General features: G+C 32.0%; 1 protein-coding gene across 1 annotated transcript; it reads right to left on the reverse strand.

The window, feature by feature from the left end:
* Positions 1 to 836: 836 nt before the first annotated feature.
* On the reverse strand, positions 837 to 11,908 carry LOC133186620 (BCL2/adenovirus E1B 19 kDa protein-interacting protein 3-like). The gene is made up of 5 exons (XM_061321855.1): positions 11,755 to 11,908; positions 7,041 to 7,197; positions 6,487 to 6,591; positions 5,547 to 5,684; positions 837 to 4,908 (listed from the first exon to the last, which is right to left on the reverse strand). Exons 1-5 carry the CDS (start codon positions 11,786 to 11,788, stop codon positions 4,860 to 4,862), a joined length of 483 nt encoding a protein of 160 aa, XP_061177839.1. The 5' UTR covers positions 11,789 to 11,908; the 3' UTR covers positions 837 to 4,859.
* Positions 11,909 to 14,174: the final 2,266 nt, after the last annotated feature.

Here is a 14,174-nt window from a genome sequence, read left to right on the forward strand (position 1 = left end):
TTAGGTCACTAATAATCAGTGACTTTATACGTGTTTGATAAATTGATTTTTAAGGATTTTCCAATTTTTATGACCACTTTTGGGGGAAAAAAAGTGGGAGGAGGGGGATGGGGGTTATTGCTTTGCACTGGTTGGTAGACCAAGAGTTGTCCAATCAGTATCGAGAACACTTTGCTTGAACGACATCAAACTTGGGACACTCATCTGGTACCCCCTAAGGGCTAGATAACCCGGATTGATATTGAGGTCATTCCATCAAGAATCAAACTACAATGGACATAGGAGGGCATTGTCCGCTTGATTTTAAGAATTCCCTTTGCTCGACATATATCAAACTCCATACCTGATACTCTAAGGTCATTGGTCAAGGGTTAATTTTCCTTGAATATAGGATTAAGAAGATGTCAGCTAAGTATCTTGAGTACTCTGCTTGAAAGCCTTCAAATTTGATGCACTTGTACTTACATTTCTTATTTATATCAAGGTCAAAGGTGAAACTGTCCTGCATGGTTATAAGAAACTATTGTCTCCTTAATGTCTTGTGACCCCTTGGCATTACAGACATCAATCCTGGTACATTTACACCTCCTGAGGAGTATAAATATGTTTTGAATTCAAGTCTCATTACAGACATTTTAAAGTTGATCCTTCTTAATTGCTACACGAGACGTTATAAGCAATTTTCTTAACTGCACTGTGTCAGTCCAATTATGAACTATATCATTAATTAATTGCTCTGGAAGTATTTTTTAAATGTTTCATATTCCAACTACATCCTTTTCTAGCACACAACCAAACAATCATGGTTTGTTCTTAAATGAATGAGAAAACACCGATTACGATACACCAAATCCATTTTAATGTAATTGCACTAAATACTGAACATGATCAATTTGTAATTTTGCACAGATCAAATAAGAAATAAATTTTCCAAAAGCAGATAAATATTCACATATAAAAGCAGGGATACAGGAATTTGAGCTATGTCATATGCATATGAAATATAAATTTACCAGAACTTAAATACTACTTGAAAAAAACTTAAATACTGACATAAGCAGCAAATCCTGCAACTTTTTTCCTTAAGATTTTGACTTTTTCGTTGTTCTCTTGCGTAAAGACTGTCAAACACAAATGAATAACTGCTAACTACCATAAATATTGATACATATGCCAGTTTTGTTGAGAAATAAAAAATAATCAAGATCAATCATTATCTTCATTATGATAAAATAAATTCTAGCTTTATACTAAACTTTACAATGTGAAAATTTTGTTTCCTAAAGAATCTTACCATTTTTTTTTCATGAAGTAGCATAAAAATTATAACAAACAATATCAGCATGTACAGCACAAGTTCTTGGTATGCCCTGACAGAAAGATAAGTGTCTAATGAAGTTTACATGTACTATTGGTTTCATTTATATACATGTGTATATACATGCTAAAACTAAAAATTTGATTGAAGAAATGACTAGGAAACTCAATGTAGATTGTTATTCATTATATGTATTTTGGATTGTAAGCATGAACTTTTCTGTGAAACACCGGATGTTACAACATTTTTGAACCTTACTTTATTAACACTTCTTGACCTTCAAAAATTACATTTAATAACAAAACCAGTCCTAGTCTACTACCAACACACTGGAATGTCCAAATGTTACAATGTCAGTGGTCCAAAATACTCATGAATTGTTAATGCAACTACATAGTTTGGTGTTTGTCATTCTAAAATACTGTACAGGGGGGAAAATTTAATATGCAGAGTAAATATTCACCAAACTTATCCCCTTAAAATAAAACTGCAAAATAAGAGGAAACAGCTTATGAAATTTTAAATAAAGACTTCTATATACAGTAGTTGCTGAAGACACACTAAATACTCGTGCATATTCAAAATACACTTTTATGTGCTAAAGGAAAAATAAGCGCATGAAAATTTAACTCCTAATTATGAATGGACTCAGTTACAATAAAAAATATCCAGAACAGATTAGTTCTAGAATTAATACTCTATTTCATAAACAAACTGGTGAGCTTTTTCTTAACAACCTCAAAACTTTTGTTAAATGTGAAGGAGTAGTTGTTTTTTTTTCCCCAAAAAATAATGTTTACATGTGCAAAGATCAGAAATTAGTTACATTTAAAGGAGAGACAATTCATAAACATTATCAGTAACCAGAATCAAGAAAATTGTCCTGTCTATAACAATTATGTGTACCTCCATCTGCATAAAAAAATTACACAAAAAATGTGCAAAAATTATCCTTGCAAAATGAACATAAATAAAAACTGTAACATTTTACAGTAATATAACACTGCACATAACATCACTCAACAATCAACATTCAAAGGCATTCTTCAATGAGATAACTCTTCATAAACTCTCCTCAACAATACTAATGCTGACAAAACTCCTACATGTATTTAGTTGTGAATATTAAGGCAAATGACCAGCTGTTTTCTTATAAAATGGGTGAGAGACCATCAAAGGTTCAGGTATGTTATACATCTATGTACACTTAGCATGATTTACCAAATCTTAAAAAATCTGTTTGGTATCCACACGTGGGAATCTTCCGCATTTTTAACCTTAAGGTGTTGGTTTCCAGTTTTACTTTGTTTTGTAAATCTTAAAAATGTTGAGGCACACACCATACTTTTCAATGAATATTAAATGCTTAATTCCTTGAATACTATCTTCAAATTGGCAAAGAAAAAAATCAGATCTTACAGTTTATGTATGTAACATCCTTTTTTTAAAAAAAAAAAAGTGAACTAGTGTTATAAGGTACATGGATTATCTACATGTCATATACATGTAGATACTAGTATATGTATATGTATTCAATCAACCCACAGAATTAAGTTTATTATCGTTGCAAAATTAGCATGTGATCAAATACACAACTTTTGAAATGAATTGTGCGTAGAAACTGGAATATGGATAATTGAGTCCTTAGTAGTTAAAGATAACATCTATCAAAATGAAACGAATAATGCAAATTAAGCTATTATATGCTATACGGTGTACTCAGTGCACATATTCTGCACAAACTAATTAAATCTGTAACGCATATATAATGCACTTGAAGTACAACTGTAATAATTATTTCAATTATTAATACATTAAAATTAAAGTTGCCAGCACATTTTAAAGACTTTTTTTTTTAAACTAAAATGAAAAAATAGCACTATATTAAGTTGTAAGTCTATGGATAATTTAAAAACACTTCAGAAATTTAAAAAATGAGTACATTTGTCATGTGTTATTTCACTACCTGATACCTTCCAAAATACTATAAGGCCACAAAAAAATCAGTATTTTGATGCAAAATCTAGTATAAACTAAAAGTACAATTAATATCGCAGAAAACATACATATTTCCTACATTTAATAAGCTATATCCAAATTTCCTGTTAAAATGCAGGGTAGTCTGTTTCAAAATTTATTTTCATGTGGTTAAAATCTTTACAATGTAGAAAGTTTACCATTTTTTACTTTTACTTATAATGATAGATTTAGTTATTTATAATTTTGTTTCCCTGCCATGTATTTGGACATAACTTAAAACACTACAATAAATGGATACCAACTACAATATATAATTGCTGGAAGAAAGAAGCACAATGATGATACGTTATGACAAGAGAGTCTCTGAATCTCATGAATATTCAAATGAGAAGATCCCATTATGCAACTAGAGCACTATACTGTCTATACATGGATCCAAATCATTTTAATTTGTATGGGGAGGATCCCAAAGTTTGAGACAACTTTCTTGAAAATCAATAAATAAAAGAATAAATATTGGTACATGAAACACTAAAAGTGTCTACAAAAAGCTGTAGAAATCTACACACATTTTTATTAAGAGGGGAGGGGGGCATAAATGAAACTTACGAATTGTGTTACTACAATCAATGGTAGAAAAGGATAATGCAAAATTTCACCATAACGGGAAATTCTGTCCCTTAAATATGTTTAACAAATGTAAATTATCAAGGTCATTCAACACTCCGCATACCAACATACAACTTCTTTACACAAACTTGAAATTAGAAATTAAAAAAAATCAATTTCTGCTTGCCTACCCAAAATGATTTATATATCTAAAGGTTTTAGTAAAATCTGATCAAATAGTCAGACACATCATTTTGAATAAAATAATTTGTGCATTTATAGGTATTTCTTAAAAGAATTTGATTAAAATGGTAGAAAAAATAAATGCAGGTGTGTGTTTTTTTTCTTAAATTCAACATATAAATAATATTCATTGTAAGTTGTAAGATTAGAGAATGCACATAATATATACTGTTAGGTTCTCAACAAAATATGGACGGTAAAGTTGTACAATTTAGGATGTATAATAATCCAATGTATACATATGATTCAAAGATTGTGTTCAGGGCATTTTGCTTTTAAAATTTCATAACAAATGTCATACTGATAAATTTTTCTTTGAAAAAGTATTACCAAAATATTTAACTCTTGATGTTCAAACTTGAAAAATATGGTTTATTTGAGCTGTAGAAAGTCAAAAAGAGTCACTTAGCAAAATGTGTGCATTCACCAACTCAAATGCAGGTTTCTCAAAAAGACTGTGTATGGGTTATGCATTTCACACAAAAAAACCTTAATATATAAACCTACATGTAATTTGTTATTTATGAGAAGTAAATGAAAAAAAACAAATATCTTGCATATAATTATGCAAGCAGATCATCCCTAAATGTGAAACAGACAAAGCTCTCTCTCAATATTAAGAATTTTTCACTTTGTGTGTGTGTCTATTTGAGGACTGTCTGTGGTCTTTCATGTCAGCGGCAGACCTTGAATTCATGTTGAAGACTGTCTAGATGGTTAATTTGTTATTGCCCAGTCTTCTCATTATTAGAAACATCCTTAAAAAAAACAAGGAGACAAAACATTCATAAATGTCTGGTAAAAGTAAAAAAAAATCTGAATTATTACATTAAAGCAATATGAGCTGCATTTTTGAGAATTTAGTTTTGCTGTTAAAATGTGCTGTTTTGATAATTTTTTATGTAATTTGAATTTTTTTTGATCAATTTGACATAAATAAAGTATTAAATAAATTGTTTGATAAGAAAGATTTCTGTACCAATCGAATATCTGGTACATGTATTATATAAGGAATCAATTTTGCACGGGACGACAATAACGTAATTCTGCTTCAACCAAAGCTTCAAAATATTTCTTCCACCGCAAATATGAACAACAGAAGTTTACAAATGTCCTTTTTTCCTGTCATTGAAATAGTGTAAATTATAAATTTGCAACAAAAATTTCCGACATCGAAGTTGCAGCTCATATTGCTTTAAATTAGAAGAACAAATTATAGAATTCTCGATTAATAAACCATGCAGATTGTTATTATTTTAAACAATCAAATTATAAGTATAGATTTCAGGTACAGTCAAACCCCATGGTTTTCTCAATCCTCTGTTTTTTAATATCAGAAACCATTACAAAGTCATTTGAATTGCTTACAAAGAGCCTCTGAATAAGAAGCACTTACATGGCGGCTCCACTTATAAAGGCTATAGTAGAACTGCATACAATATATGGCAAGTTTTCCCAGGAGAAGAAAGTGGTCTTCATTACACGTGTATTCCTAACACTGGTAGCTGGCCGCTTAAATCTCTCCTTCCATTCTCTACAATAAAAGGAAACACAATGGGTATTCTGCAATAATACATTAAAACTTGTACAATCTGGACACTGCTAGTGCCCATAGGATTTGGCACGATTAGACAACATTTTGGATTAGATAACATTTCAAACAATGGAATGAAAGAGACTAAAAGTTAACATCATATTAGGCAAGATTTTGGAATACACATCCTGATTAGATAACTGTCACCTTCTAAGTGCATGTCTTAGAAGGTGACCGTTGAAATCAACACCTTTGTCAATAAACACATCATTTTTAAAATGATAATAAGTTTGCTTTCATGATCGGAGGGTAGGCCTAAGAAAGACTTGACCACTATCTGTATATAGCATATAAGATTGCACTTTATATATCAAGAATAGGCATTTTTCGTAGACAACCAATACTACACTAAAATTTTGTCACCTCAAATTTAGTGGGATTTTATGAAAACTTTACGGTTGCCTGATTCCAAGGGTTCATGAAATCAAATTTGAAAAAATTTCAGGATCAACGTTAACATGCACATGTTAAGTTACTAGATGGAATTCAGCACAGCTCTACTGTACTTACATAGGAGGATTGGTCTAGCTCAACTTTACTTACATAGGAGGATTGCCCCTAGCTCAACTGTACTTACATAGGAGAATTGCCCTTGCTCAACTTTACTTACATAGGAGGATTGCCCTAGCTCAACTGTACTTACATAGGAGGATTGCCCTAGCTAAACTGTACTTACATAAGAGGATTGGCCTAGCTCCACTGTACTTACTTAAGAGGATTGGCCTAGCTCAGTTTTACTTACATAGGAGGATTGGCCTCTGGCCGACTTGACCAGTCCCAAATCCACTCTGTTCCAGGGTCTCTGGTCTCCTGAAGTTCATTGTTTGGACTGTGTGGACTCTTTGGGCTACAGAGAAGAAATGATAATCAGTTAGAGTCATTACATCAAAATATCCTGTCTTTCATATTAAACCAAATCCATAATGATATGGATGAAAACTTTAACTTTATCCTCACTTTGAGTTACAGTTAAAAAGCTTGAATGAAACTGTTATTTTAATAACTTAAGAATGTGTGCTTAGTTATCACTATCAATATTACCATGAGAGTATGCATTTCAACTGTCTTGAAATACAATGGCCACAGTCCTGTGTTTAATAGTACAGTTATAATTGTGAAAAGGTGATGATAACTGGCCACAGTCGTGGTCTTTTTAGAGTTCTAATTGTGGGAGGGTTACAAAAACTGGCCAGTCCTGTGTCTTGTTAGAGTTCTATTAGTGAGAGAAATACAATAACTGGCTAGTTGTGTGTCTTATTAGAGTTCTGATTGTGGGAGGGTGATGCTAATACTTACCTTCCTCTTGCTGAGGACTCCTTGCTGTTGGCTCGGGAGGGACTTCGAGATTCCTTCTGAGCCTCTATCAAGAGCTTCTCCACCTCCGAGTTTCCATTATGGATGGAAGTCATTGCTTCTGTGGACTGACCACTGGATTCCAGGTCCACCCAAGAATCTGCAATGATTGTTAACACATATAAGGCTCATCATAACTGATTGCTTAATGTTAATTATACTAATTCATGTACATCTATCCACAAAATTGAAGACCTTGACAAATTTTCTGAAGATTATATGAAATTAATATATATCACAAGATCAAGGAATTATTACCGCACGTAACAGAATTAATTCTCTTTTTCTAGTTTAATCATAAAAAATATTCCAAATTGCACATGCTGACAGTAAATTAATGGGTAAATACTTCAATTGATAAGACTTTTTTGTGTTTTGTTTACATGTGATCATTATTCCATTTTCTGCATGCATGCAACCTATTAGAAACATGAAATACTAGCTGGTAGTTGGTGTACATTAATGCTTCTGTTAATATGATTAAAACTAATTGTTCTTTAAATTTCTTAAGTTAATTTTGCAACTGCATGAACTTTAATATCAATTAAGAGCATGTGGACGATTTCACATGCCAAATTTCAATTCAAAATGATATACCTCTAATGAATTAAAGGCATTTATTAAGTTAATAACAAAGTTTTAAATGTTCATTTTTTTTTTTGATAGAGTTTACAAGTATTCATGCCTTTAAAAGCTAATTACGCTTTAACAAACCTGATTATCACATTAGGCATAATATTTCTTTAGGTTTCCCCTCTCCGTTTCTCCTAAGCTATATATAAGGACCAGGTGAGGCATAAAAAAACTCAGGTATGTGGGTCATGAGATAGCCACTGGTGAACGCCTATGTAATGTATTCGTCATGACCTGGATTATATACTTTCATAAGTGTCCTATTTATACATACATGTACCTTTCTAATATCTGAACATGAATTTATCATGAAAGTCAGTTGAACACCTCTTAAAATACTCAGGTACCGGATTGTTAATTACTTACTTAAATTTGGTAATTGATAATAATCATTATTACAAATTATGTACCTGGTCCAGTACTTGGAAAAATTCACAGTACAATTCTCTGTTAATTCTTTCCTTTTTTTACATATCCATGGACATGATGGAGGAACTAATAATTACCAGTTGATATTAAGTATATGTTTCATAAACCCTTAATGCAAAATTATGGCAGTAATCATACTAAGGTTATGGGCACCTCAAATTATATATTATATATGAAAGATTTAATAATTTCATATTTATTCCAGGACATTTAACGCAATATGGGAAGCATTTTTGAGAATTTTATTTTGCTGTTAAAATGTGCTGTTATGATAAATCTGTATGTAAATGAAACCTTTATGATCAATTAAACCCAAAAACAATAGAAATTTATAAACATTCTTTTTTTCTGTCATTGAACTTATTATATTATTGCAACTAAAAATTTCGACATCAAAGTTGAAGCTCATATTGCTTTTTAAAAAATACTTTTTCAATATGAACAAATTTAACATATAGATTCATTTTGCAGTAATCTGCTACATCAAGTCATCAACATCCATATACAGTTTCAATTCATTGATGATAAATCATTTGAAAGACACAGAGCCTTATCCAAAATATATAGAAAGACAGCTAGCAAGTGTATTGTTAAATTTGTGCACCAAATGCTTGTGCACCTTGTGTGCACACCGATTTGTCAGATATTGAATGTATATTATGTGTGACCAGACTAACACATGTAGCCTTATAATAATTCACACAGACATGCACATCTGCAGTCAGAGCATGTCGAGGATTCAATGACATTATTTAACATGCTATTTCTGGTATGCTATCAATGCACATGTGCCAAGAACTATTTATCGTATGGTTTACTGTTCCATCTTAAGGCAAATTTAAGTCACTTAGACAATGCAGTGAGTGAAGTAAATCTAAGTTTACACACAATGATATTGTGCAACTATAAAAGATAAAGAGGTTGCATCCTGTCAAACACATAATACTTCAGTTCTGCAATTTATTTCCTTTGAACATGAGCTATTGATTGTTTACAAGATATGGCCTGTGAAGTACGTAATTGTGTGACATACTGACATTAAATATACACTTAATTATGAATGAATATACATATAATGTACAATTTAATTTACGGAGTCAAAATGTGTGTGAAAAACAAAAATGCATGTGCACGATACACTGTATAAGATAAATGGTTAATACAGTAATACTTGGCTATAAAAAAAAACTTGATTAAAAGGAAATCTCAGTTAAAAATTTGAGGTCCCTGTGTGACTTCCTTTTAACCAAGTTTAATGACAGTTACCTGCTTTAGTAGTATAAAATTATTTATACATGATGGATCTCAGAAATACCAACTGAAGCACATGTAACTGATAGTTGCAAGCATATGTATAATACCTTTACAATTATATCATGTGAACTGAATGAAATAATTCAAATACTTTCAAATTTTATTGGCACTGAAAAATAAACAGCGCCAGAAATATAGTCATTATTAAGGGTATCCAGTTACAGCTTTCAAATGAAGACACTGACTTACTACATGTAAAATAAAATTTATTATTTCTCATCTATTAATGAATACCAAAAACTTTTCTGAAGACTAAAGCAGTACACATTTTATATTGTTTTTTGTATCAATTGCTTCATCATGATAATATACCTTCCTACATAAATGTACAAGTCATTTATGTTTTCTGTGCAATGTATGCATGCATAAGAAAACTATACCATGCATATATACATGTATTCAATTTGTTTCATGCCACAGACAATACAGAAACCTTCAAGCATGTATAGCAATTAACCTTCACCTCAGCTTGGCCTTGAGAAAGCCAAGATCTACAGTAACAATTGTCAGTCAGTTGACTTCATCTGGCAAAGGAATCTAGCAGTAGGTCACATATTCCTCAGTGCCTCCAGTAAAGAATTTTTTTAACATGTTTAACATAATGACTTGAATGCAGCTGCGAGGTGTCACAATTATTATGACCCAGGTGTGATGCTAAATGAACCCTGAGGATCTAAATATTAATTACTACTGTACAAAATATTAAGCTCCAAAATCTCCTGAACCCAAGCAGGGTTGTCCCTAAGAATTAAAATAGCAGGGGACATTAAAAAAGTAGAAGGTGTTTGATGTTTCTCCCTTAACAGGGGGTCAGGAGAAATACCAGAGTACATAGGCGGGGAAATTTCCCGGCCTCCGGGTCTTAGGGACAACCCTGCTAAGGGTTCAAAATATTGTGGTCATAATTTATATTTTCATTCTCACTTTACTCCTTCACATTTATGATGATACGAATTAAAGCTGAGATTGGTGAAAAATACATTTTATGGCTACACAACATTGAGTCCTCCCATTAGCCCTCAATCATACTTCTGATTTAAGACAGAAAGTCCAGAAAAGCACAGGCATATATTATTTAGCTTCAGATGGATTTTATATTGATATGTCATATCCAAACTTTATGGAAAAGAAGATTTGATACATTCACAGGGTTGTCCCTAAGACCCAGGGGCCAGGGAATTTCCCCACCTATAATGATGTAATTCCCTGGTTATTCTGGTATTCACCCTTAACCCCTGTTAAGGGCAGAATCCTAAACCCCCGTCTACTTTTTTAAAATTTCCCTGCTATTTCAATTCTTAGGAACAACCCTGCATTCATTATCTAAGTAAGCTTAGTGACTTGCACAAATTTTCAAGCGAGCTTGATGCCTGTGGCACAAAGTGCCAGTTCCACCTTTATAGCTCTATAAACTACATGTATCTATGTACAAATTAGGAAAGCATCTCTGCCTTCTGATTTTATCACTTTTGTCCAAAACCATACACTTTATGTAAAAAAAAAAAAAATAACTATACAGTAATAAGACATACTGAAAAATTTGTGACATAACCATCAAAGCAATATCAAATTAAAGTTATAGATCTATTAGTTGAGAGGTGTTAAGGATGAATGAATACATGTAAATTAAACTCATGGCCAAACTTGCCTAACTGTGGTACATTAAAATTCCTATATAACATGGTATCCACCAATTATACAATATGTATGCATGTCTGAATAGAGAGACTTACACCCATTCATCTGCTTCACTGTCTGAACCCTCAGTCAACCCCTATCCTGTACACATTTTATCTTAAAAGTATTTTGTAGCAATAGCATTTTTATTTTCTTTACCCTACTTCTCTAAATTAACAGCTGAAATGCTGATTTTGCAATTATTCCAGCTTGAAAATGTTTGAAGTTGTACTTACTAAGCAAGCAAATCTGTGTTGTTCATATCAGAGCATACAAACATTGACTAAAAATCGAACATAAACTTGAATATTCTCATCTGTACATAAAAAGTGTTTAACAAGTAAAATCTTTATTATATATTATATTATATATATCCGAATCTGATTATCCGAATTCGTATGCCAATTCCAAGCCAAACAATAAAGGAACACTGTCTACATTCCAGAAAGTTGATAAACTGACTATAATAGACCTAGCTAACCCACTTTGACAAATGGCTGCGCAGACTAAAAACAATGAAATGTTAACGAAACCTCGATAGAAAACGCGGGCACCTGTTTTGTTTCCCTTTTGCCTGAAACTCTCAAAATTTGTTTCTACCTACCCTGAAATTCTTCTTGCTTCGAAATGCTGGCCATTTGTTAGAATTTTCCGGATGTTTAATTGATGGCGCAGTTCAGACTATTTTGCAAGGCTGTCACGACACTTTGTTGATATTTTGGTTCTATTTACTTCCATACGTCATCTCTATCCTCACGTGACTTTAGAGCGACCTCTTTAGGGGAAAAAGAAAGATAACTCAGTATAGCAATATGAAACAAACAACTCACAGGGCGGATCCAAAAGAATCATTTGCAGTGAGAGTGCCGGGACATCTTAAAATAAATTGACAAACCAAAAAAAAAAAGGGGGGGGGGTCGACCTCTTTTCTAGAGCCTTTCAATCTTTTCTTTGGAAACTCACATTTTTTAAGTTGACGAAAATTAATTTTAAATACCATACAATTACATGTATCAATAAATTTCTTAATATTAGGGAGTTAGTGCCCCCCCCCCCTCCTCCAGGATCCGCCCTGTGGGTGACCGACCAGTGTTTGTGATGTTAGAGTTGTTTACGAAAAATGTTTGAAATAAAAAAAAATACATTCTGACATACAAAATGTATGTCTTTCAAAGAACAATAAATGAAATATATATATATATTTTTTTACATGTATTAGAGACGGTACATATATAATTATTCAAGTACAGTGTATAATTAAATAAAACTTTAAAATATGCATCTCATGCATAATTAATTTTATGCATTAAAAATTATCTTAAAGCGTAACTGATTTTTTTTTTCGACTCTAATATTATTTATAAAAAAACAAAAACAAAAAAAACAAAACAAAACAAATCATACTTATTAAAGAAAGACAATTGATTAGGATGTGACGGGAATTTGCGATGAGGGGAGGGGTGGTTGGGTATCCTTTACTCACCCTCGCACAGTACATTGAACACACTGCTCAACAATTGACCAAATATCACATGTCTTCAACAGGCATCGATTATCAATTTTAATGTAAGTTATGGTTCATTTTAAGAGCCATTCTCTGTAATGACTTTAACTTTTATATAGGAGCTGTGGCACTCATAGTCTCAGAATTTCTCCAAACTCTCTATGATAAAAGTCTTTGATACTGTATACTCAAATCAGGCAAAAATTGGTTGCTACGTGTCATGGTTACCATAGCAACATGTCCTAAAGTTTGAAAAATGGCATTTTTCAACATCTTTAGAGTCCCACAGTTAACGTTTGCAGCAACGCAAACAAGTGGCAATGACTGTTTCTGAAAGTTGAAGGCCTGGTGTCTTAAATGCATGATAAACATGTTTGGTAAATCATCTATAACATATGTTACTATGGAAACAAAGTATTCAAAAGTAATAATTTTGTTCATTTAATTTTATGAAGTCATACACTGAAGAATAAAAACAATTATAGCTTGAAATGCAAGCAATTAATAGAGAAGAGATCCTTGTAACATATACCAAGGACAAAATATGATATTTCTTATAGGTTGGCAATGGTTGCCATGGTTTTAATACCACAACGGGATTTTAAATTTACTCTCTTAGTGTTTTAATCTTATCCTACCTTTTTAAAAAGCATATTTCTATATAACTGATGATCAATTTTTGAAGGCGTTGGTGTGACCCTAATTTTCACATTTCAAAAAATTCAAATTCAATTCTTTAAATAGAGCGTTGCTATGGAAATTAGCCGAAAAATTTTGCATAAAAATCTGAAAAATATTCTGTTTCCTTGGATACGTACCGTTGTATGTAGATTCCCAAAACTTTAATGATTGATATATGTGAACAACTAACCTGACTTTCAATTTTGACTATCACCCAATCTCTAACTGGATGCAAAAAGCTGGCACATAGGGTCTAATATTGACAAAAAATTAACAAAATCGAACATTTTCTCTTCTTGGTAACCATAGCAACAGTGTTGTATTTTTCAATAACCTTTATCAATATATGATATTCAACATTAGTTCTACGAGATAAGTACTATTCAAGGTGATTCAAATAATATTTTTCTTGATTAAAAGGTTAGTAAATACCCAAAGCAGAAAAAAAAATCACTTTAAACAACTAGTACATTGTTTCCATGGTTACACTGCAAAGTAACAATTAATCTCAATTTTTCTTATGTTGTCGGTGTTGCAAGGTCCTAAGGATGCATATGTGCCAGTCATGAATTTTATTGTTTTTCCTCACGACAGTAGCATTAACCCAATCATAGCAACAGATTTTGCATGGTGACACGGTGTTACCATGGCAACCATGAAAGTTATTTTTAGAATAATATTGCCAATACCTAATTACATGAGGTCAAATATTTTTCATTGTTTTTCTTACGTTGATGATTGAGTTTGATCATGTAACATCTATCAATTGTGACTATAGAGCGTTTTTTCAGCATTTTTCAGCATCTAAAATGTATTCCAAATGCACCCATGGGCGGATA

The sequence above is a fragment of the Saccostrea echinata genome, unplaced genomic scaffold, assembly GCF_033153115.1.
Source record: "Saccostrea echinata isolate AGI-Se365-2 ecotype Australia unplaced genomic scaffold, CSIRO_AGI_Sech_v1 ptg000014l, whole genome shotgun sequence".
NCBI lineage: Eukaryota > Metazoa > Mollusca > Bivalvia > Ostreida > Ostreidae > Saccostrea > Saccostrea echinata.